Below are 27,457 nucleotides of genomic sequence, written 5' to 3' on the forward strand. Positions count from 1 at the left end.
TCATTGTCTTGATAATACAGAACAACAATCATCAATAAATCCTGAAAATTTGCAAACAAAATTTACAATACAATATAACAACAGATAACATAATGACTGGTTCTTCTTCTCAGAATTATAAAATAAAATATTACTAAATATTATACATTTAACATTATGTAATTTAAAACAATGCTAACAATAATAACAAAAATATTTTCACAAAAATGAAAATGAACAACATTTTGAAAAAAGTGATAAAAATAAAGGGAATTCATAAATATTTTTTCACAATGTAACTAATGATATTAAAACAAACGGAGGTGTTATAGTGAAATTAAAAAAAATAAAAATAAATAAACTGTTTAATAACAAGCAAAACATTTTTATGAATACTATGCAAATATATTATATTTTTCATATAATGATGCTACAGTACTTTCAAAATTAAATTCATTTGCATAAACAGATTAGAAATAATTGTAATGCTAATTTATTTTACATAACTAATTAAAAAAACTGAATATAATTAATTATACTTGTTTATTTACTTAAGTGTTCTGGTTGAACTTCTACTTCTAGTTGACTGAAATATAATTACAAAATTTGTACAATGAGTAATTATGACTAAAAAAACCTCATCAGGATAACTGGTTATTTAACAATCAATTACATACATATGCTTATTCAAATTAGAAATGCTAAACTATTTTTTACTATGTTACACAATTGCTGTTTTATTTTATCTTGGTATATTATCTTTGAACGTTTAAACATATTTAACCACCTGCAATTAATATAGCTTCAATCAGTAGACCATTTCTCAGTTTCTTATTAATAGTTTCATAATTTTTTTAAAGTAAAATAAGAGTATAAACAAGAAATTAAAACAGTTTTAAATAAATTATTACACTTTACAGCACAGTTATAAAAACTTTACCCAGCCAGTCACCATAGTGTGAGTGGTAGCATCTCACCCTTTCATCCAGAGGTCGTGGGTTTGAATCCCAGTTGGGCATGGCATTTGCACACACTACAAAAATTTCATTTATTTCATCCTCTGAAGTATGACCTAATGGTAGTCCTGGAGGTTAAAAAAAATGAAAAAGTCTTAAACCAAGATTCTTCAAAGATCTTAAGAAGTTTAAAAAAGAAAATCATTCCTCTGAAATCCTAAAGAATTAAGAGCAAAAGCAAACTCAGGAAAAGTTTTTATAACTTTCACATTAAAATAAACATTAAATAAATAAAGTGTACTGTAGATTTAAAATTTATATTTTTACTTTCCCAGCTATAGCTCTATTGCTGTTATGTAGCAGAAGCTAGTAAAGTATAGAGATTAGTCCAAAATTTTTTATGTTGGGTTTTTTATGAATTTTGATTTTTCATGATCTCCTGAGTGATTTCTGGAAGATGTATGTATGTACATGTGTACTGGCTTGAATTTTGATTAATATCTCCAGACTGGCTCAACATAATTTTTTTCAAAAATGACTCAAAATTTATATATTATATGTCTATATGGCATTACATTTTAGGCAAACTTAAGAACAGGCAGGGTGTAGTTTTGCCACTGAATTTTTATATAGCTAACGCTATACAAAAATGAAGTTAACATTATATGCAAACTGATCTTTAGTGTGATGAAAGTACTTTATAAAGTTATTTAAAATTTCAAAGTTTTAAGTCAACTGGATTTAGGGGAGGGGAATATTCAACATAATTTCTAAACAATTTTTGCCCCAAATCTTGAAAACACGACCAAAAAAGTTGAAGTTTGGTACAAATATTTGGCAATTTATATGCTACCTTTGGACTGATTTTGACTCCATCAGAAAAGGGAATCACAGTACCCATATTTTCCCCCTTGTAATAGCTATACAGGTGTCCTGGAAGGTGTTGATTAAACATAAGGGACTGATTCAGGATATCAAAATAAAAAAGTAAATAAAAGTTTGCTTGCTTCCTTTTACATTGTCTGCCAATTTGTTTACTTTTAATAAAAATGTTTATCTTTAGAACAGATAAAGGCTCTAATGTAGTTTGTTTTATATATGTACCCAAAAACATCTACAAATAAATTATTTTGAAAATTTTACCTTTGAAATTAAAAAAATGGTGGCCATTAAAATTTTTTAATTATTAATTAATAGTTCTATATATTTTTTATCAAATTATGTTTTATTAGATAAAACAAATTAGATGTTTTATTAGATAAAAGATAAGCTTTTTATTGTGAACATAATTACCATCTCATTTATTGAAATTGATTGACCAGCAGTTGAGATATAGCTAGACTTATCATATTGGGTCCAACCCAGGATATTAATTTTAACATTTAGCAGATGTTTTAACAGTAGATACTGAATCAACTCCTTTCTGCAGACCAAATGTTCCCCATAATTGAAAAAACTCTCTTAACTGTCAACCATTTTAGAAATAGTGCAATATGAAATATCACTCTTTTGAAACACCTTAAAAATTGCTTTCCACTTCTCTTCAGTAGTATATCTGATACTTTTTTTGAACTTGAACCAAAAACTACCCTTTTGTTTTGAATTATCTCTCTCTTTTTCCTGTTTAGCCTCTGGGAATTACCATTCAAGTATTACTTCAAAGGATGAATGAGAAAGGTATGTATGAATGTAAATGAAGTGTAGTCCTCTACAGTCTCAGGTTGACCATTTCTGAGATGTGTGATTAATTAAACTCCTACCACCAAAGAACACTGGTATCCACGATCTGGTATTCAAATCCGTATAAAAGTAACTGCCTTTAGTAGGACTTGAATGCTGGAACTCTTGACTTCCAAATCAGCTGATTTAGGAAGACGCATTCACCAATAGACCAATCTGGTAGATCAAGGTTTTGTATTACCCGGTTCAACAATGTACGTTCATCAAATAGGTCATCAATATTTATGGGATCTTTTATAATTTCATTAACAACTTGTTCACTCTTCTAAATCAGACCAGGCAATTTCAGTTCATAAATTTATCCACTGAAACTTACTAACTTTATCAAAACTGGTTCAAAACAGTGCTCCAAGATCGGCCGAAATTCGCCATGAGCCGGCTGAAAGCAGTTACGGCTCTTGCAGCTTCCTCAGGTATGCGTCCACCATTCTGAGGAGGTATTGAGGCACATGGAACGAATATTCCAGGGCCCGAATTAAATCGCTCCACCGTGCAGAGTTGAAAGCGTTTTTAACGTCCAACGTAACAAGAAGGACCACGCGTCGCGAAAAATGATTGGGGTCTTCTGCTCGCTGCACTGCCTCAACAACCTCTTGAACTGCGTCTAGGGTTGACCGACCCTGCCGTAAACCATACTGGTTGGGTGACAGGCCATCTGCCTGATTCATCGCTGCAACCAGTCTTTTCTTTAACAGCTTCTCCAGTACCTTCGCAGCTATGTCGACATGCGCAATGGGCGGTAGGAGGAAGATAAGAAGGAGGTTAGCACAAGACGCGCGGTCTTCCTCCTGGCGCTAAATGATCCAGCCTTCAGATAAAAATGTCTAGAAGAAGACGGAGCCTGCAGCGCCCCATAAGTTTGAGCACCTCGGCCGGTATACCGTCGGGACCAGTGGCTTTTTTACCTTTTAGCGACAGTAGGACTCCCTCCAGCTCCACCATCAAGAAGGGCGAAAAGTCACCCACGTCGCCGAATTCCCGGTCGGTACGGACCGAGTGGGCCGGGAACAACATCTTAACGACGTGCTCCGCTTTAGCCTTGTCTAGTGGAGTTGGTGACCGCGAGACCCCTAAACGCCGAGTTAATATCTTGTAATCCAGCCTCCAAGGGTCTGCATCCACGGTCTCTGTCAGTTCTCTAATGCAGCGTGCCTTGCTCACGTTGATGGCTCGACGGAGCCGCTTCTTTGCCGTCTTTTATTCGGCTGACCTGGGGTTTGCGTCTATGCAATTCCTTGCACGTTGCGCCACTCGTCTTAGTCGAAGACACTCTCGGCGCAACCCCGCAATCTCCGGTGTCCACCAGTACACGGGTCGCTTCCGGTGCCTCGGCCCGCCGTGGGACATGGAAGCGTCGCATGCAGAAGCGATCAGCCGCATGGTCGAAGCAAATACGGCTTCAGCGCCAGCATCCCTCCCGTTGGTGATGTTTTCAGAGGCTACTACCCCTGAAGAGATCTTTCTTTTGAATTTCATTTCGTTGATTTTATTGATGTTGTATCTTTTAACCAGCTGTGGAGGCCCCGGAATAATAATAATGCTCTGCGGTAGATAATCCCCACGTCCGGAACATAACACCTACGTTCTACGTCCAGAGCGGCAACAGCTGTACTTACGTACATACATGTACTTGGCTAACGGGGCTCCGAGTGTTTTTCTGGGAGATCCAGAAAAACACTCGGAAAATCTCCTGGGAGATTTTCGGCCTAATTACAATTATAGGTCCTTCTGTATTGAAGGGCCGGTTTTTTGCGGTGACCTGCAGATACGAAAATTTTATTGATTTATGAAATGGATTGATACCACCTTGCTGGCGATGTGGGGGCCACGGTCGAAGTGATTGCAGGTGTAACGGAGCGAAAATATTCCGAAGCAAAAGTATTTGGTTATTACAAAGGAAGATGGAAATTTCTCGAAGGTGAGCCCTTTTCTCATTGCTCGAGAAATAACTAAATGTGCTGGAGGCCCAGTTAAGGAAATAAGGAAAACCTTTAATGGACTTCATGTGGAGACTGCAAGTGATGCTCAGTCCCAGAAGATCCAAAGGCTCAAAAAGTTGGAGATTTTGTTGTACGCGTCGACCCCCACGGCACGTTCAACACCTCAAAGGGTGTTGTGGTCTGTTGGGATCTCCTAAATTGTACGGAGCAGGAAATAGTTGAAGAGTTGACATCTCAAGAAGTGATAAGAATGTCGTAGGTTGAACATGAGAGGGAACGGCGAGGTCCTACCTTCGGCTTCTCATGTCCTCACATTTAACCGGCCAACTCTTCCAGAAAAAGTTCGAGCGGGAATTCACCGTTTGTGAGGGCATTTGTCCCACAGCCTTTGAGATGCTTCAAGTGCCAACGCTTTGGCCATACCGCTCTCGGGTGTAAGAGACCGCAAATATGCATGTGCGGTGATGACGTGCATGAAGGAGAGCCATGTAAGGAGCCTCCTACATGTGTTAATTGCAAAGGACAGCATTTATGTAGATCCAGAAACTGTCCTGTCTACAAAGACGAAGTAGCTGTGCAGAAAGTAAAAACACTGCAGAAAATCAGCTACGTTGAAGGTAAAAAGATTTTGAACGCCCGCAAACCTAGAGCAACAACAACAACAAACTTATGCTCAGGCTGCGGCTGCTGTTCCTGCTCCTGCTCCAGTTGCCGTTGATGAAAGCCAGCTTATCAACAAACTTGCGCCCACTTTGGCTAGCATGATTGAAAGGTTATAGAAAATAAAATGAAGCCTTTCAGTCGCAAAGAAACAGTAAAGCCAAAGATAATAGTACAGTCTCCGGATGAGACATCTTCAAAACAGAAGAACAGACATCTTCTTGAACAGAAGAAAACGGACGCCGAGCCAGAAGGCCACGTCCGTCTTAGAGAAATTTTGGATGATTACAGAAAGAAAGTGACTGCTACGCAGTCTGTTATGGAGGCTTCCAAGCCTATTGCAACTGAGGTGGCCTCTAAACCACAGAGGCCACCCAAAACCACACAGGGGGGCAAGTGTCCCCTCTTCCAGGGGCGGTGACTGGTGCGATTCCCGTGTCGGGGGTCGGGCAGGTTTTCGCCTCTCAATCGGCGCCGATCCATTTCCGTCGTCGTCTGCGGCTTCGATGGTCTCCGATTCAGAGGCCTGGAGCTATACGGGCGACGACGTTCTCCGCGAACACGAAGCTGTTCGTAATATGGAGAAAAAAAGGAAGAAACGGTGGCCGAAAGATAAACCAAGGCCATAAGTTAATTTAAAATTAGCGAGAATTTTACAGTGAAACATTAATGGATGTTTTTCAAACATCCATGAGCTCCAACGCTTGGTACATGATGTAGACCCAATTTGTATATGTCTGCAAGAAACACATTTCTGCCGAAGTGAAAATTTTCAATTAAGAAGATATGATATATTTCGGCGAAATCAACCGCCAAATATAAGAGTTAGAGGTGGAGTAGCCATATTAACATCGACTAGAGCTACCACCGAAGCTGTTGATCTAAATACAAACCTACAAGCGGTCACCATTAGAATGAAGCGTCCGCTTCAGTTCACTGTCTGCAGCATATACTGGCCGAATTTTGATTGGAAGGTGGATGACATAGCACGTTTAATTTTTCAGCTTCCCCCACCTGTATTACTGGTGGGTGATTTTAATGCTCATAATTCTCTTTGGGGATCGGATTGAGTAGATCGCGCGGAAGAGAATTGGAAAGGTTCCTGATGAATTCTGATCTTATTCTTTTAAACGATGGGTCAGGAACTTTTTTCAATGCCAGAGATGGATCGACGTCCTGTACAGATTTAGCCCTCATAAGTGGATCGATAGCACCGATCTGCATGGAAGCGATCATTTCCCGGTGCAAATTGTAACTGGCGTTACAAGAAAAACATATCCCATCTCTAAAAGATGGTTATTTGATAAGGCAGATTGGACGAGCTTCACAGCTAGGACGATACTCCTCGAGAAAACTGGGGTTATTGGAGCCGATGTCGACGCTATAACTAATGCGGTACTTGACTCGGCATCGAGATGTTTTCCCAAAACATCTGAGAAACTTACGAAGCGACCCGTTCCATGGTGGAACGATGAAAAAGTGAAGCTACAAAAAGAAAGAAAAGAACGTATAACGCCTTTAAGAAACGCCCCACTGTCTAATAGCCTTTAAAAAATACAGGACGTATGCAAAACGACTAATGATAGACTCAAAGAAACGATCCTGGCAGCAATACGTGTTATCCATTGACAGAACTACTCTGCATCAGACGTTTGGAAGAAAGTGAAGGCGATTTGTGGGCATAAAAACTTTGCTCCCATAACTAGCCTTCAAGATGAAGATGAAATTAAGGACACTCCAAACGAAATTGCAGCGTTATTAGCCAATCATTTCGGAAAGGCCAGCAAAATGGCTAACTACGATGAAGATTTCCGAAGAAAATAGCAGAACTTGAAGGGCTACTAAATTTCAGAACCGAGTATAATTACTCATACAATGTACCCTTTAAAATGGAAGAATTCGTGAAAGTGTTGGAGAAAGCAGGCAACACAGCTGCTGGTCCGGGTGAAATCCATTATAACATGATCAGGCAGCTGAATACCACAAAACGAAGATTTGTGGTAAGATTTATATCTGATTAACTACATAATCAGATATGGCGGGATGGAATGTACCCGCAGCAGTGGAAAAAAAACTATTGTTCCAGTACCAAAGAAAGATAAAAATTTGACAGATCCCAATAGTTACTGTCCTATTTCTTTGACTTGCGCTATGGAAAAAATATTTGAAAAGATGGTAAATAATCGACTCGTTTGGATTTTAGAAAAATAAAACCTGACACTTCACATCAAGCAGGTTTTCGACAATACCACTCTACCACTGATCAAATGATCAGCTTAGAGAACATTATATATAACATCTTTATTACAAGGAAACATTGTGTCGGAGTCTTCTTTGATCTTCAGAAGGCATTCGATATGACCTGGCGACATGGAATAATGCTCCAGATACGTGAATGGGGCATTCGTGGCAACCTGCCAGTTTTACTCAGAAACTATATGAATGACCGTACTTTCCAAGTACGCGTCAAAAACGAATATTCATCTGAAAAAAAGCTTAGTAAAAATGGCATACCATAGGGTTCGCCGTTGAGCGGTACCCTGTTTACGATCGCCATTAATAAATAAATATTAGCTATTCCATTAGAAATAAGCAAAAGCACCTATGTTGATGATTTGGCAATTGTGTATGCCAGCAACAAGACAACTAAGGTGAAACACAAATTACAACGAGCAATTAACGCCCTTAATGAAGTTGCAAGGAACAATGGATTTCAATTTTCACCAGAAAAAATGTGCTGTGTACACTTCTGTAGGAAGAGAATTCCTCACCAAAGTCCTATTCTGTCCATTGACGACAACCCAATACAATACAAAGATAATGTGAGATTTTCAGGACTGTTATTGGATAAATCCCTTACTTGAGGATTACATATACAGGACTTGAGTGATAGATGCAAAAAGCCCTAAACATTATCAAATGTTTATCCAATATCAATTGGGGCTTAGGTAAAGAAATACTATTGAGACTGTATAAAGTATTGGTACAATCGAAACTCGATTACGGATGCATTGTATATTCATCCGCTAGGAAGTCACATTTAAAAAAGTTAGACGTAATTCATAACAGCGGAATAAGATACGCGACAGACGCATTTCGCACAAGTCCGGCGACTAGTCTAATGTCCGAAGCCGGAATAATGCCACAAGTTATAGAACAGAGATCGTACTGCTAAGGTATGCAACAAATATATGGCCTTATCCTACCCATATAAATAACAAACTTTTTAACAACCATCCTTTGGCTACATTATATGAACATCGTGCTACCTATTGCAGACCAGCCGGAATTAGGTACCACGAATTAATAAGAAAATACGAAATTGCTATACCAGATACATTAGAAATTTCTACGACAGAAATACAGCTATGGCTTTTGCCAGCGGTAAATACAATGCTGGATCTCTCTGGGGAGGAAATAAAAGAGAAGCCAGCAGTGATCATCCAACAGGAATTTTTATCAACCGTCAGTAGTTACGAAGAACATATTAGAATTTATACTGACGGTTCTAAAACCGAACATGGTGTTGCATGTTCCATATATTCAAATCTGGCAGTTTTCCACTTTTGGAAACTGCCAGATATAGCCAGTGTCTATACAGCAGAACTTACTGCCATTCAGCAAGTTCTTCGGTACACAGAACACTATTGTGAAGGAGAGTGCTAATATGTTCCGATTCTCTAAGTGTACTTATTGCAATTCGGAACAAGAACATTAAGGATGTTCTAATTACAAATATTCTGTCCATTTTGTACGTTCTAAATCAACGAAGACAGCGATGCGTGTTTATATGGACTCCAGGGCATGCTGGTATTGCAGGTAATGAAAGCGCAGACGAAGCTGTCAGAAAGGCAACAGTCTGCGATAACTTGGATGCAATTCCTGTACGGGTGGTAGATGTTAAAAACTGTGTAACTAACATAATTAGAAACAAGTGGAATTCTGATTGGAGGAGTTTAAATACAAAATTAAACTCAGTCAAAACTTTTCCGTTTAAATGGAAAAGCGACATGAAGTTGACTCGCCGAAAACAACTGACTGTGACCAGACTTAGAATCGGTCACAAGCGAATAGCAAATTCATATTTGTTAACTGGCGAACAAAGACCAATGTGCGGTGTCTGTAATAAAACACTTACAGTTAAGCATCTAATGAAGAGTGTACTATATAAAAGGACCTCAGAAAGAGGTTCCAGCTAAGAAATGATATTGCTGCTGATTTGGAAAATGGAAATGAAGAAAAAATACTTGCTTATTTACATGCCAGTGGACTTCTTAAAAGTCTGTAAAAATGAAAATTTAAAGATGTGTTAAACAAATTCTAAGGGGTAGTAGGTCCTGACCTACTTGGCTACAGGCATGCATTGCGCATACCCATAGCCTCGCGCCCACATTTCACCCTTGAGGGACCCCATGCCATCATTGGAACACCACGACTCCCGTGTTCTTGCACCGGGAAGGGCAGCCTACCTGCCGAGGGGCTCTTTGGCCGTCCTGAACAGGTGGTCAGATTGCTCTTATGACGCTGTGAGGACCCCGATGGGTTACGTCCTAAGGGACTATTTATAGGGAGGAGTCAACTGCCATGACATCCTGGGGCGACTGATATGCTGCTTAATGGTGGTTCTGGCTGCCCTGAGGGTGTTTAAATAAATAACTGAGACAGGTAGAAGGAGATAATGTATTGTAAAGACTTATATTTTCCATTTATGTACTTTAATTTTCTCAAATTTTAAGATTGGAGCCCTTTACACCCCATAAGTGTTGTTTATTGTTTTGTGGATATTAATGTTTTGCGTATTTGTGTGCTTTTAAATAAAAATGTAAGGGCCCTTTACCCCCTTACATATGATGACCCTGATGGTGATACTAACCTCTTTTTTAAGATTGTGACGAGGACTAATGACTAAGCAGTCAATGTCCGTAAAAAAAAAAATAAATAGTATTAAATAACTGTAGAGTACCATATAAAAATTTAAAAAACAGTTCACTTTCTAGATTTTCAAAAAATCAAATAATTTTGTGCATTTATCGCAAAATAAGAAGTATGATTTTAGGCCATCAAAAATGGAAAGAATTTTTTCTATTGCAGGTAACAAACTAAGGAACCTTGTGCTGCTATGAGAATACTTTTTGTAATCTGTTTTCACAAATTCACAGAACTCTAAGTTTCATTACTCTTACTGTATATATGTGAAAATATTTATAAATTTTTATAACAATAACTTCTATGTCCAGGGGTAGAGAATCACATGCTGTTTGTACTGTGAATTAAATACAATGTGGGCTGAACAATCAATTCCTAAAATAGGTCTATCTAAATCTTTTCTGAACACATTTTCATTCCCCTTGCTCTTTTCTTTCTTCTTTTTTGTTCATTGCTAAACAAATAGATAAAGTGATCAAAAATGTGTAAACGAGTGACTTCACATATGAAAACAATATAAACACATTACCCCTGTTGTGTTGCCAGATGACTAAGGAAAAAGTTGTAAATCGATGTCAACACTTGCTCCAAGGTCGGCTGAGAGATGCACAGCCGTAAGAGAATGTTTAAAAAAGCAATGTCGAAGACATTGCTGTTCATATAGCTCTAAAATTAAAAAAAAATCCTTGCTGATCATAAAATTCTCAAACCCCAGATATTTTTGCAACCCTGGACATTACCCTGGACAGCACTAAAAAACCAGGGTTGTCCAGGCTAATCCTGGACATATGGTAAGCCTAGATAAGGCAGAATTGTTTAAGTGGATTGCAAAAATTATCATGTAAGCAGGCACAAAATTGTCAGATTACATGATTTCCAGTCTGAAACTCCTACCAAGTGGGTAAGGCAAAACATAGTCACATTGTATTAGATTACTTTTTTTTTTTTTTTGTCTTCAGTCATTTGACTGGTTTGATGCAGCTCTCCAAGATTCCCTATCTAGTGCTAGTCGTTTCATTTCAGTATACCCTCTACATCCTACATCCCTAACAATTTGTTTTACATATTCCAAACGTGGCCTGCCTACACAATTTTTTCCTTCTACCTGTCCTTCCAATATTAAAGCGACTATTCCAGGATGCCTTAGTATGTGGCCTATAAGTCTGTCTCTTCTTTTAAGTATATTTTTCCAAATGCTTCTTTCTTCATCTATTTGCCGCAATACCTCCTCATTTGTCACTTTATCCACCCATCTGATTTTTAACATTCTCCTATAGCACCACATTTCAAAAGCTTCTAACCTTTTCTTCTCAGATACTCCGATCGTCCAAGTTTCACTTCCATATAAAGCGACACTCCAAACATACACTTTCAAAAATCTTTTCCTGACATTTAAATTAATTTTTGATGTAAACAACTTATATTTCTTACTGAAGGCTCGTTTAGCTTGTGCTATTCGGCATTTTATATCGCTCCTGCTTCGTCCATCTTTAGTAATTCTACTTCCCAAATAACAAAATTCTTCTACCTCCATAATCTTTTCTCCTCCTATTTTCACATTCAGTGGTCCATCTTTGTTATTTCTACTACATTTCATTACTTTTGTTTTGTTCTTGTTTATTTTCATGCGATAGTTCTTGCGTAGGACTTCATCTATGCCGTTCATTGTTTCTTCTAAATCCTTTTTATTCTCGGCTAGAATTACTATATCATCAGCAAATCGTAGCATCTTTATCTTTTCACCTTGTACTGTTACTCCGAATCTAAATTGTTCTTTAACATCATTAACTGCTAGTTCCATGTAAAGATTAAAAAGTAACGGAGATAGGGAACATCCTTGTCGGACTCCCTTTCTTATTATGGCTTCTTTCTTATGTTCTTCAATTGCTACTGTTGCTGTTTGGTTCCTGTACATGTTAGCAATTGTTCTTCTATCTCTGTATTTGAACCCTAATTTTTTTAAAATGCTGAACATTTTATTCCAGTCTACGTTATCGAATGCCTTTTCTAGGTCTATAAACGCCAAGTATGTTGGTTTGTTTTTCTTTAATCTTCCTTCTACTATTAATCTGAGGCCTAAAATTGCTTCCCTTGTCCCTATACTTTTCCTGAAACCAAATTGGTCTTCTCCTAACACTTCCTCCACTCTCCTCTCAATTCTTCTGTATAGAATTCTAGTTAAGATTTTTGCTGCATGACTAGTTAAACTAATTGTTCTGTATTCTTCACATTTATCTGCCCCTGATTTCTTTGGTATCATTACTATAACACTTTTTTTGAAGTCTGACGGAAATTCCCCTTTTTCATAAATATTACACACCAGTTTGTATAATCTATCAATCGCCTCCTCCCCTGCACTGCGCAGTAATTCTACAGGTATTCCGTCTATTCCAGGAGCCTTTCTGCCATTTAAATCTTTTAATGCTCTCTTAAATTCAGATCTCAGTATTGTTTCTCCCATTTCATCCTCCTCAACTTCCTCTTCTTCCTCTATAAAACCATTTTCTAATTCATTTCCTCCGTATAACTCTTCAATATATTCCACCCATCTATCGACTTTACCTTTCGTATTATATATAGGTGTACCATCTTTGTTTAACACATTATTAGATTTTAATTTATGTACCCCAAAATTTTCCTTAACTTTCCTGTATGCTCCGTCTATTTTACCAATGTTCATTTCTCTTTCCACTTCTGAACACTTTTCTTTAATCCACTCTTCTTTCGCCAGTTTGCACTTCCTGTTTATAGCATTTCTTAATTGCCGATAGTTCCTTTTACTTTCTTCATCACTAGCATTCTTATATTTTCTACGTTCATCCATCAGCTGCAATATATCGTCTGAAACCCAAGGTTTTCTACCAGTTCTCTTTATTCCGCCTAAGTTTGCTTCTGCTGATTTAAGAATTTCCTTTTTAACATTCTCCCATTCTTCTTCTACATTTTCTACCTTATCTTTTTTACTCAGACCTCTTGCGATGTCCTCCTCAAAAATCTTCTTTACCTCCTCTTCCTCAAGCTTCTCTAAATTCCACCGATTCATCTGACACCTTTTCTTCAGGTTTTTAAACCCCAATCTACATTTCATTATCACCAAATTATGGTCGCTATCAATGTCTGCTCCAGGGTAAGTTTTGCAGTCCACGAGTTGATTTCTAAATCTTTGCTTAACCATGACATAATCTATCTGATACCTTGCAGTATCGCCTGGCTTTTTCCAAGTGTATATTCTTCTATTATGATTTTTAAATTGGGTGTTGGCAATTACTAAATTATACTTCGTGCAAAACTCTATAAGTCGGTCCCCTCTTTCATTCCTTTTGCCCAGCCCGTATTCACCCACTATATTTCCTTCCTTGCCTTTTCCAATGCTTGCATTCCAATCTCCAACTATTATTAAATTTTCATCTCCTTTTACGTGTTTAATTGCTTCATCAATCTCTTCGTATACACATTCTATCTCATCATCATCATGGGCGCTTGTAGGCATATAGACGTTAACAATCGTTGTCGGTTTAGGTTTTGAATTTATCCTTATTACAATGACTCTATCGCTATGCGTCTTGAAATACTCCACTCTCCTCCCTATTTTCTTGTTCATCACGAAACCTACTCCTGCCTGCCCATTATTTGACGCTGAGTTAATTACTCTAAAGTCACCCGACCAAAAGTCGCCTTCCTCATCCCACCGAACCTCACTAATTCCTACTATATCCACGTTTACTCTATCCATTTCCCTTTTTAAATTCTCTAGCCTACCAACCTTTTTTAAGCTTCTAACATTCCACGCTCCGACTCGTAGAATGTTATTTTTTACTTTTCTGGTGACCCCTTCCTTAGTAGTCCCCACCCGGAGATCCGAACGGGGGACTATTTTACCTCCGGAATATTTTACCAAGGAAGGCGCCTCCATTATTGCTTTTTAAAATGCAGAGAGCCACATTTTCTTGGAAAAAAAAAACAGCTGTAGTTTTCCATTGCTTTCAGCTGCGCAGTACTCAGAGGACTGAGTGATGTTGATATGGCCGTTTAAGTCATTGTGACTCACGCCCCTAACAACTACTGAAAGAGCTGCTGCCCTCTTTCAGGAATCATTCCTTAGTCTGGCTCTCAACAGATACCTCTCCGATATGGTTGCACCTTCGGTCCAGCTACTCTGTATCCCTGAGCACTCAAGCCCCCTCACCAACGGCAAGGTCTCATGATTCATAGAGGAGGATTAGATTACTAATATTGTTAAATTTTGTATTAAAGCTTGAAATTTACTTAAAGTGTTTCCTTATAAGGGAATTTGTATAACGGGTTATTAATTTTTTTATAATTTCTGATATCTTATCTGTTTTTCTCATAAAGTGGCTGTTATTAAAAATTGTATATTAGCTATTTATCAAGAAGTGGTCAATTGGGACCTAAATATTTTTACTGAATGTTTTCAATTGTAATCTAAATACAGTGTAATATTGATAATAAAAACTGATAAAAACATCATTTGGACTAGAAGGTCAAAATATTTTTACAAAGAATTTTGATTTTTTTCTCAATTATACTTTAAACATTTGCATTATTTTTAAAGTAAAAAAATCATTGGACCAAGGGGTCAAATTGGACCCAAATATTTTTACTGAACATTTTAATTTTTTTCTCAATTATGCTCTAAATATTGTATAATTAAGTCATTAATAATTAAAAACCACATGAGATATTTGAAACAAAAATCTTTCAAGAACAAAACCAGGAAAATGATGCAACTTTTCCATCTTTTTAAACAGGAAAACCAAAATTCAACTTTTATTACTTTCTGCTGAAATATGACCCAGATAATTTGTCTTATACAATAGTACAATGGTTAATTTATAAAAATGAAAACTTATTTCTACCAGAATTAATTTCATTTTCATATTAATTAATCTACAAGATTGCATGAATTTCATAATTTTTAACAGATTCAAAACTAAATGGATTATTTAAGAAGTTGATTTGTAAATTAATGATCTAATTTAGAATTAAAACATGGTAGAAGATTATTAAAATACACTATATACATGATAGAAACACTGAATCTTTTTTTAATAACTCTAAATAAGCAAGCAGGATGGTTATACAAGCATGCATATATTGATGGAACATACGGTCACCGCCAAGTAATGGCGAGCTTGGAGTGCGACGATTACTACCAAACGTATCATGTTTATCCTCCTAAGAGATGATTAATTATGGTATGCCAATGTATAGCAGTGATATGTGAGCTGATCATCCAAGCTCATGCCTACTGTACTAATAATGGACCTTTGTGTGTGTGTGTGTGTGTATATATATATAATAAAAGAAACTTTAACTGATAAAATTAATAATTAGTTACAATGAATAATAATTTAACAGTCTATATTCGTGGTAACATTCCTATCTGAATGGCTCTAATAAGTTTCTGCTTTTTTCCTATATTCTTGGTAATATTCCTATCCATATGGTATATTAATTAATAAAAGAAACTTTAAACAAATGAACAAAATTAATAATTGATTACAATGAATAATAATTAAACAACCTATATTCCTAGTAACATTCCTATCTGAATGGTATGTATCTTTAAAATTTGTGCTATATTGTGTAGGTTTCTGTAAACTCTGATAAGCTTCTGCCTTTTTTCCACTGTCTGAATATACTTTAGACAACTGATCCTTTGTCATTGCCTGTTAGAAAAAAAAGAAGTTAATTCTGTTACATAAACTGTAATATTAGTAATACTGTAAATTAAAATAATTTTTAAAACAACCATTATATTGGGTCATTAAAATGTGATAAAATTGTTTTAATTGTAAAGGAAAGGTTTCCCTTTACATAACTAAGATTCTGTATGTTAATATTTTATTTAACCTGACCTGTAATGTAGTAGATGGTAAACATTTTATAATATCAGAAGTTAAGCCTTTCATAGCTTCAGGTGGAATGACTTGAACTTGGACATTTGATAATCCTGATATCACACAACCCACTGCTGCAACCTAAATAAGTAAATAAAATTAAAAACCTACAGATTCCATTACAGTGAATAGAAAATTATTGTAATACAGAGTATTTATAAATGAAATAAACACTTTCAATGCTTTGTAAAAAATTATTTTTCAGATATGAAGATTATTGCTTATACTGTTTTAGAGGAAATTTCTCAAGTTTGTATTTATAACTATTTTGTGCATGAACTGTGAATCACATGACAAACTGTACACCACAGTTCATCCCAAACATGTGAAAGTATATCTCCTTCTATTCTACAAAATCTTCGTCTTTTATAAAACCCCACAAAAAGTAATCACAAGGTGTTAAGTCTGTACTTCTTGATACCCAATGTGCATCATGATGTTTTCTTCAGCTGCACAATAAATTCAATGTCTTGGAAGGTGCTCATCCAAATAATTTGGTACCTCTGTGCCAATAAAGTGGAGCTCCATCATATATGAGAATGAAGTTTTCAATGTTTTCCTTGAGCTGAGGAATTACCTATTCACTTAAAATGTCCAAATAAATTCCTCCAGTTACTATGTGTTTGAGAAAAAGGAACAGTCTGTACACCTTTTTGAACAAAATTAGCACAAAACACATTCATATTAGGTGGATTGTGTACGTGTTGCACAGCTTCTTTAGGATTTTCTTTCCCCATTTTCATAAATTGTTTCTATTGACCTTTGCATTAATATGAAATTGGTTATTTCATCACCAAATTTCAAAGAATCAGTCTTTTTCAACAGCATGTTCATAAGAAATCTTTACATATGATTTTATCATCGTTACTTAAACCTTATACAAAATGTAATTATATAATTTTCAACCATTCTATAAAAATTTCTACAAGGCCAGCTGAAAAATTTGTAATTCTAAACTTACTGATGTAGTTGATTTTCCTTGACTACTTTGGTACTTAGTGCAAACATAATCAACTTACTCTTCTGATACGAGATATTCCAGGTTTTCTCTTATACAAACATCCAGTGTTTTCTAATTACTTTTCCAGTCATTCATTTATGGATTGCCTTGCTGTTAGTGATTAATATACATTGTTCTTAGTAAAGATGGTAATGAGAAGCCACAAGACTAATCAATATCTCTGCAAGTAAGACTGGCATCGAATATTTGTTAATTTTTTATAATACAAAGTCAATGTAATTTTTCAAAGTATATCAGAAAATTAATAAAAATACCTAAGTTACAGATGCAAATCTTTGGAAATGGAACAAAAAAATATTTAAATGTTTCTTTAATACAATTGTGCATTTTAAACAGAGTAAATTCATGGAAGACTACTTTTTGATGAAATTTATATCCAAAATTCCTTGAAATAAAATAATATTATAAATAATTAAAAATCACAACTTATTATATATAACTGAGATTAATGAAACTCAATTACCTTATTAGGCGTCCATTCTTTTGGATCTCCAAAAGCTGCCTCATCAACTGCTAATCTTGCTAAAGCCATCATAACATCTTTAGGACAATCATAAAGAATTGCCAACTCTGATGCAGCATCCCTAATAGAAAAGAATAAATATAAGAAATCAGTATGGAAGAGATACTTTACAAGTACTATATAGTAATAAGATCAGATAAGTATTGCTTATATTATAATTATCTAAAAAAAAATTCTTTTTTAGAGATGTTATACACATGGAAATGTACTTCCAGAAAATGTTTTACAGATATAACCCCATAACGAATAAAAAAATAAAATTCTAAGTGGTTATGTTAGAGCAGCCTTCAGTTTTACATCAAATTGATGGACGTAAGCTAATATTTTTATAGATTAACAGATATGTTTTAGTTAAAATTACTAGTTCTGAAGATAAATGTCATGTAACATAAAACAGTTGTTCATAAGAAAAACGAGTTGATATAAATGCTATTGATGGAAAAATAAAAACTAAGATGTAGTACTGTATTTATAATAAAATATAACAATATGTTCACAACTATGCTAGCTAACCAAGGGCTTATAATAAACAACATGGTGACTATTAAAACTAATTAATCCAACTTGATAAAATAGAATTGTTTGTAATTAAAAATATACAAAAATTACAATACTACTATTTGCTTTTATTAATTTGCATAAACAATATGAATACAAACCTGTATTTATTTTTCCCAAATATTGAATAATTAAGAAAAAATAAACCATTGTCACTTTTAAAATGATATTAAATCAAATAATTTTTATAAAAATATTTATTCAATTTTACTCTCAATTAACACATACATTCAAGTGCACTTCTCGCTTTAAAGTTATAAAAAATATTTTACCAAATAAACAAAATATTTTTTTCTTGGAGAATATAAAATAATACAATCCTATACAAGTAATCTATTCCTATATCTAAATATATCAAAAGCAACTAACTATCAAAAAAATATAAAAATTATTGAAAAAACTTTGCAGCTTGCAAATGAAAACAAAAGCTCGACAATTACATTTATTTCCTGTAAATAAATATATATAAATAACATGTTTTAAAATATTCATTTCTTTAATACAAGAACATTCTTTATTTTACATTTAAAATATAAAAGAAATATCACTTTATGTATAATAAGAATGTAAATGAACAAAAACACTGCAACTATAAGCAGTTGAACATTTGGATAATGTCATATTTCATAAGCTGTCATAAGTCACATGTCACAGTCTTAGTAGTGTTAGTGTTATTTTTGTAAGCAACAAAAAAACTATAATAAAACAAATGAGGAAAGAAAAATCTCCTTTCTATAGGCTAAACTCAAATTCAGCATTGAGAAAGATTCTGATAATTTGGATAAAGTCAAATAAACAAGTAAAAGATTAAATCATTATTTTAGTTATACTCAGTAAACAACCTTGATGAAAAACATCGTCAACTATTGTAAACAGGAAAGGAATAAAATTATTTACTAAGGATGGCGCTGGAAAAACAATTAGTTTTTTTAAGGGCAACTAAAATTACATAAATTTTTTTCTTAAATTATTATTAAACAATAGATGTTCATGCATTAATTAAATACTAACCAAGGTACTTGAAAATTTAAATTTTAGAGGTACCTGTAGGCATCTGGATGTATGTACTGAATATATGACGCGTTAAAAGCACAAATTATTTGTTTCAGTGCTGCTAAATCAAAACCAGATAAATCAGCTTCATCTTTGTAACTCCAGAAATATGAAACAGTTTCATGGAGAGCTAACAACTAAAAAATAAGAGTTTATTTGGTGAAAAATTTAAAAATATAATTAATCTTAAAGATAATAAATCGACTATTATACTTTGTGCTTTATGAAAATATGTCATTAAGCTTCTGAAAAGTTGTTACAATATCAATTAATCATCTTATCCAAGGAATGTATTATAGTTTTACTCACTGTAATAATGCCTGTATGAAAAGCAAATATGGTTCATAACATGCACCAATTTCACTTAATTTTATACTACTATTGAAACAATATGAAGCTCTTGATGCACAGGTGTGTTACATTCAAGTTCTGAATGTGCACATGTTCTACTTAAATTAACTTCACATTAACTTCAGTTTAAAATCAGTGTTGTGGCAGCAGAGCTGTTGGAGAGATCAATTAACATAGGTGGAAGAGGTGAGAGTTTTTAACCTAGTTATTGCATCATGGTATCAAACAGAATGAGGAATGATTTTAGATGTAGATGATTATAAAGAATCAAAATAGGATGTTAATGTGTCAGTATATTAAAACAATTATATTTTTGTCATTATATACTGTATATAAGATCTTAAAACTGTGTTAGACTATGAAGGTATGGTTTATAGTTGTGTTATGATAAATAACCTTAAAATGTTTTCTGAACTAACTCCATTCTTATAAGTTAGATCAATTGTTACTGATAATCTTAAAAATGCCAGTTATATTGTATTTGTGCTGAGTGTTTTTGAAAATTCTGATAGCTTGCCAAATATTTCTTAAGTAATTTTATAATTGTAATTGATATTTCCTCATTTATCCATGTATTAAAAAATTATGTTTAAAGCTAACAGTAATTTTGTATTTCTGCAGAATAACTGGTTATTTTTTATATTATTTAAATGTATTGTACTTGGCATTGCATTACATTTATGTTATTGTTGAAAGTTAGATTAAGAATATTTTATATGTTTTTGTGTTTGTTTTTATTTTCTTTTAATTACTGCATTATTGAATTTATATGGTGTAGAGAAAATACAATCTTTATTCAATATAAACAGAATTGTCCAGTAGAAAAGGAGAGGATGATTATGCATAATATTTGAAATTATTGTGGAGTGATATACTTTTTCTTGGCTTTTACTTCTGCAGTATCTAAGCCATGGCAAGCATACTGAATTGTAGTGAGAATCAACAATTGATAAAATATGAGGTAAAGTATTTCAGGAGGAATGGAAGGTGAAGAAACAATCAACTACTAGTGGAATGAGGCAAAGCAACTGTAACATTTTCAGAAATTGGTAAAAAGGTTACAAAAACATCAAGACTAAATCAGAGAAGGATATCCTTAAGTTCTCATAGAAAAACAAGGCAATCATTGAAGACAGTAATAGTAAATAGGGAAGTTTGTAAATTTCACCGTTTTGTGAATTTTATGATTTCACAAAAATGGTATATCTTTTATCAAACAGGGAGTTACTGTGATTGAGCAGGCTTGAAACAATTCAGTATTATTAAAAAGCCATAAAATCATTGAATTCTTTGGAAATTCTGAGTTATCAGGTACTCTTGATCGGAATGTGGGTGAACACATTTGTGGCTATTTTCATGAATGTTGTTGAGTCTCTAATGATTAAGTAATTTGATATAACCAATTATCAGGAAATGTCCTTATGAAACATCTAATAACTGTTCTTTATGAAACAAATGGAATATGAGTCTTTGTAAATAATACTCATGATCCTAATCAAAAAGTTTGCATACTGCTTGAGAAAACAATGGTGAATAGATTTTTTACTAATCTAATCATGTTTTTAAAGATTATTAAAATTGGTCACATACAGGCAGCACAAAAATTCCTTCACTGTTTAAATAAGATTTTTTTTTAATGAGCTAATTTGTATTTTTTTCTAAGAAAACTACAAATCAGAGGTTTAAAAATAGAAAAATATATGTTTAAAGAAATAATTAAAATAATTAAGCTTTATCTGGAAAATGGAAGTAGCTTTATTTACATTAAAAAACAATTTAGAAGAGTATTTAACATAAGAAATGTTTACTATTTTACGACTGGTGGCCAAATTGAAAATTCTGGATCAGTGGGAGATGCCAGAAGGTGAGGCAGACCTTGAACAGTGAGATCAGATGAAAACACCTAGATATAATAGTAAATGTTCACTGACTATCATAACCATTCAAAAGGTGCTAGTCTCAGTCAGGATTAAAAATATTATTGCTAAAGAACAATTTAAAACAGTATCTTCATATGTATAAATATAAGATTCATCCACATAAGAACTTGAACCAAAATACTTTCGGTATATTACAATCACACCATATTAAACAATTCAGATTTTTTAAGAAGTTATGAATCAGATGAAGCACCTTTTTTCAGTTTATTGGCTTTCTGAACAAATAGAATTCATACTACACAGAATCCAAAAATGTTTCACCAAAAGTTTCTATCTGACCTTTACTTTTTTGAAAATGAAGAAAGCCATACAGAAACTATAAACAGCAACAATCAATACAAATATTGAAGTTATCTATGGTACAGTATATATAACAAATGGTAAAATTATCGAATAAATGCCAAATATACGGTAAAACGTTTTCTTAACTAGATAGAAGAAGCACACCAATATTTAATTAATAATTAATAAGCCCATTTACCAACAATTCTTTGGTATATGCGTTCAAACGCTTTCAGAATAAAATTCCATCAAGAACTAAAAACTTTTTTTAATGTTATAATCTAATTAAAACTAAAACTTCTTTGTCATGTAATTTGTTTTTGTAATGTAATATAATAATATAAGAGTAGTCATCATAGTTTAAAATTAGGTCAACTTAACGTCCTGTCATTATGAATGTCTCCATCGTTATAGATAATGGTAACCTTAAGTTGACATAACTTTAAACTATGACGACCACTGTTATATTATATTTTATTACATAAACAAATTACATGACAAAGAAGTTTTAGTTTTAATAAGATTATAACATAAAAATTTTTTTTTAGTTCCTGATAATGGAATTTTATTTTGAAAGCGCTTGAACACATATATAAAAGAATTGTTGGTAAGTGGGTTTTTTCAATTATTAATTATGTAATAATACCAACAGGCCATGTTTGATAAAATTATCACACCATTATTGTTACAAAAATATGGTGCTGTTTGTACTGCCATTGCCAGTGTATGTTATAAGACATTTTTCTAACTGATTAATCGCTAATAAAAGTAAAATGTTTGAAATAGCTTTCAAGATTCTCCAACCTAGCAACTCCAAGTTTTTTCCTGTGAAGATATCTTGAGAAGAAAGTTAATTCTGATAAGTTCCTAGGGGATTACTCAAGATTTACTTGAAAAAGTCATGATTATTATTTTGAAAAAGAACATTAGTTTATGAATCACAAGGATATCATTTGACAGATATTTTTATAAATATTTTTAAAATTTTAATTTTGAAAAACAGTCTATTTTTCTCAATTTTTTAAAATTTAAATGGGTAAGGGACTTTTGTGCTTATCTGTCAACTGTATTCTTGTGATGTCTTTTCTTAATGATAGACTCTTTGACAAATATTATGCATCATTGTTTAATTTCAGTTTGTTTCAATGTAAAGTTTCTTTTAAAATTGAAAAAGGATTAGATTACTTTTCTTTCAGTACCTGGCTTCTTGATAAATTTCTATATTGTCCAAAAGCTGCAATTGTATCCACATCGCTTAATGATAGATTATGAAAATCAGATGGTGGTATTCCTGAAATAATCCATCCCAATAACCGTAAATCATTTTCTGGAATTTCATCAGCTGATCCATAAACCTATAAATTCAATAAAGTGTCAATAATATACTAAATAGTAAATTTTAATATTTTCAACTATCAACTTTATAATGAAATTTGAACATTTTTTATTTTTGTCATATTGTTTACAATTCTATTTGTGACTGACAACTTGCACAAGCTGTTTTATTACTAATGACAAAGCTTTTAGTCAATCATCTTCCTCATGTTGTCAGTTACTAAATGCAATTGTTACTTAAAGTAAGGTACACTCATTACCAGAATAAGGAGTACAACTACTTATGGGCCCTGAATGAAGAAAGTCGATGTAAATATTCAGAGATTTCTAAAATTTCACATAAATCAATTAATGAATGAATGTTGTTCTTTTATACTAAAACTAGACCTTTGTATAAGTAAGCATTTAAGTATATCAGAATTTAAGGGCTGCAACTCTTGGATAACATTTTTTTGCTGGAACCCATTTACACTACTGGTAATCTTAAATATGATTTTTTTGTTAGGTACTTTAACTAAGTGATCATGTGAAACACAGATTTTACTCATAGAAAATAAAAACCATGATTAACATATTCAAGATCTGTAAAGTTTAAAAACACAATAAATCTGAAAAAAGAACAAAATAAACAATACAGATCAACTATACCATCACATTACATATTAAATGCGTTTCTAAATCACTTCAAAAATAAGGTGATTTCATAGAAGCATATTTCTATATATTTGGAAAGTACTTTTAAAAATTTGTCTCTAAAATTTTAACCTATTTTGTCGTGTTGCAACAATATTCAGCATAAAGAAAGTTTTATTTGAACTGAAAGATTTTTTTCAATCCAAACTCATGGGTGTAATTTTTAATTTATACATTTTTTTTTCTTCATTTTTTTTAGCCATCACTCGACTGATTTGATGCTTTTCTCAACTTCTTTTTGTTTTGTGTTTAACTCCAACAATAATTACTACATCCAAAGTTGACACATTAATTTCTTAATAGATGATCTACCAATCTAGTTCAGCTCAACAACATTCTATTGCAGATTTCTCCCTTCTTAAATTTGTTGTTAAGAACTCATTCATTCATATAACAATACATTCATACTCTCATTAATCAACTTAATATTCAGTATTACTTAATATTCAATATGTTACATCAATTAATACTCAAACGCCTTTAATTTTTTCCTTTTTGATTTTCCTGTCGATGCCTATTTTACTATCATGAAGTGCTATAACCAGACAATACATCATATTTAGTATTATCAGGCTCTTTTTTACTCACTTTTATAGTGAGCAAAATCACAAAGTTAATAAAAGATTTCCAGGTAATTTATAAAATAATTTGTTTATCAATTTTTTTTTAGAAATATATTAAAATTAATAATAAATAAATATATAATAAAAATTATAGGTACCTTAACAATTACTTTCCAAAGTATCTCTGCTCTCATGGGTTGTAAAACATCTTTTCCAAGAATTACCAAACATGACTGAAGTTCAGAAGGTGTTATAGTAACTAATGATTGTAAGTCATTTTCAGATAGCTTTGCACCAGATCCAGCATTAATTATATCAGCACAACTAAAACTATAGTTTAAGTTGTGCTGCTGTAAACCTAATAATAATTGTGCTGCTGTAAAGCCTAATTCACCTGAAAGAAAGAAAAAGTTCATTACATTATGTTGTTACAAGTATTCATACAAATAATAGTATACACACACACACACACACACACACACACACACATACACACATACATACATATATATATATAGCATAATACATATTATAAGCACAGCTAGTTTACTACAGTTGTGGGGCTTCTTTAAATAGGTTAAGCATATAACATATAAAGAATACATCTTTTACTTGTAAAAGTTAGTTATAATAATTAAACAAAATTCTCTACAATAAGCCTCTTAATATTTATTATAAAATGCCTTATTTTTAAAATAAATATATAAGGCTGACTTGAAAAACTAATAAACATTTTATTTTACCATCAAAAGAGAAATGTTGTTGGACTTAAATTTATAATGAGTAAAGGTAGTGAAATTTATATTGAGCAAAGAGAAATATCAGAATATTTCTCTTTGTTTTATCTAAATTAAAAAAAAATATGCATGACTTAATTCAATATTGTATACAAATATCTGAACTTTTTCATACTATGATAAGTTTAACATGGGGTTTTAATTTATTAGTAAAATTGTTGTTATTCACTGACAAGTGACATATTTATCAGTGAAGAACTAAAGTCAGAGACATCTTCTCTGATGAACAATTCCCCTATTTATGCATGTAAAAGGGAATAGAGTTCATACCTTTAATTTCTTTTTTCTGTATGTTCATCTTTTATTATAAGAATAATTAGGCAGTGATAGGAATTAAATAAAATGTTAGAAAAAAAATTCATTAGCATATAAAGTACAACCTCACCCTAATTTTAGCACATAATAAAAATGTTCATTAATTATAAATTATTTATCTGTTATGTTTAAATATCAAAAAATGTTAAGCAACTTTCTAATGTAAATTTTATGAATTATTTTAGTTTTAACATAATATACTCATAAGTAACATTATGTTAACAGATAATCTCTATTTTGTTATGCTTCCTGTAAGAGTAAACATTTTCTTTTTTTTTTACAAAAATTAAATAGAATTCAAAATGGAATTAACATAAAATAATTTCACCTTATTAGGTGATACCATTTTGTCATTTGTCAGATAACATATGATTTAAAAATAAAAAAATATGCAAGTATGTTAAAAATAAAATTATTGATAACGTTTTAAGAAAAGACTATAAAAAGGATGAAGAAGATGCTGAAATATTGGAATTAACATAACAGATGAAAATGAACAAAAAAAAAACAAGAACAATAGAATGAACTTATTCAATACTATTTTCTTTAGATGTTATAGTGGATGAACAATCTTTACAACATACATGCCTATTCCTTATTCATTACGCGATGTCATTCATTTATGTAATTCCTATCTGTTATCAATACTGATTACATTGTTAGGAAAATGTAATTTTCTGTAAATTTCATAGTGTATCTTTAGGACCTGGTACTAGATAGCATATTTGGTGTAATTTTGAACTCTACAGCAGTGCTTAATCGAGAATTTAAAAAATAATAATAATTTTATAGAACATTTAAAGATAAAAATTTCTGAAGTATATCAATTAAAACCTTACAATTTGAAATTTTGTTATTTAGTTTTTTCTTTTTTTTACAGTTCTTTGGTCTTTGAGTGACTGACTTTGAATTTCTTACACACTGTTTGATTTTTTATGGTCTCTTCTTAAGTGTTGTAGCTTATAAGTAAATACACTTATTAAGAAATATACATAATGTATATTTATTAAAGTAACAAATTGAATTTAAATGATCAGCTAAAATTTGAATCTATCTTACATTGAATTAAAAAACAGTGAATTAAAAAAAATACAGGAATGGTTGAACAAAGTCATGAATTTTCATGACAAGTTATGTTCTAAATCAAAAAGTTATTACTTTGTCAAAAAATAGTAGTTTCAAAGAACAGTGGGAAGGTATTTTTGGTGCTAAATCAATTTTCAACACAATTTATTTTTGTTTTTCTTTTTAAATTCGTATAGGTCATCTCATATGCACTTGTTTAAAAAACAGCAATTTATTTCTAACTATTTATAAGCTATGTTTATGAATTATGATGACTCTACAATAATATTTTATTATAGACACAGGATGATAAATGACCTCAAATTTTAGACATTTATTTCTGCTACACATACTTTTTGAAATTATGTTTTAAGATTAAGAATTAGATTTTTCACAGAAATATACAACCATTTTTGTGAACAGTTTTTCAAAAATCTTTGAAAAGATGGAAACTAGACTTTACTGAGCTGTAATATTTCAAATTATCTTTTCAGTTTTGAAATTAAAATTTTTGCTATTTTCCACTGACTTGTGTAGTGGGCAAATTTTAAAAAGGCCAGTTTATGATTTTAATAACAAGGTTTTTTTTTTTAGTAGTTGCCTTAATATTAATCTGATTGTTTAAATTTAACAAAGTTCTTTTCAGAATTATTTTTTCAATGGTACTTGTTTCTATTTAAGTAGGATTGAAATCATTGATTATTATATCTGAGAAATAGGTATCCATTGATTTCAATCTCCTATAACTGCAATTAATGAATAAAATGTCTATAACATTGGAGAAATTATATATTTTACATCATTTAATATAAAAAATTATTTATTATTTCAGTCAGTTT

General features: G+C 32.5%; 1 protein-coding gene across 1 annotated transcript; it reads right to left on the reverse strand.

Annotated features, from left to right (window-relative positions):
* Window positions 1-25,767, reverse strand: LOC142330659 (otoancorin-like). The gene is made up of 8 exons (XM_075376103.1): window positions 25,755-25,767; window positions 24,600-24,835; window positions 23,050-23,205; window positions 19,269-19,414; window positions 17,607-17,727; window positions 16,081-16,203; window positions 15,747-15,891; window positions 1-41 (listed from the first exon to the last, which is right to left on the reverse strand). Exons 1-8 carry the CDS (start codon window positions 25,765-25,767, stop codon window positions 1-3), a joined length of 981 nt encoding a protein of 326 aa, XP_075232218.1.
* Between the last annotated feature and the right edge of the window lie 1,690 nt (window positions 25,768-27,457).

This window comes from Lycorma delicatula, chromosome 9 (genome assembly GCF_047948215.1).
Source record: "Lycorma delicatula isolate Av1 chromosome 9, ASM4794821v1, whole genome shotgun sequence".
Classification (NCBI taxonomy): Eukaryota; Metazoa; Arthropoda; class Insecta; order Hemiptera; family Fulgoridae; genus Lycorma; species Lycorma delicatula.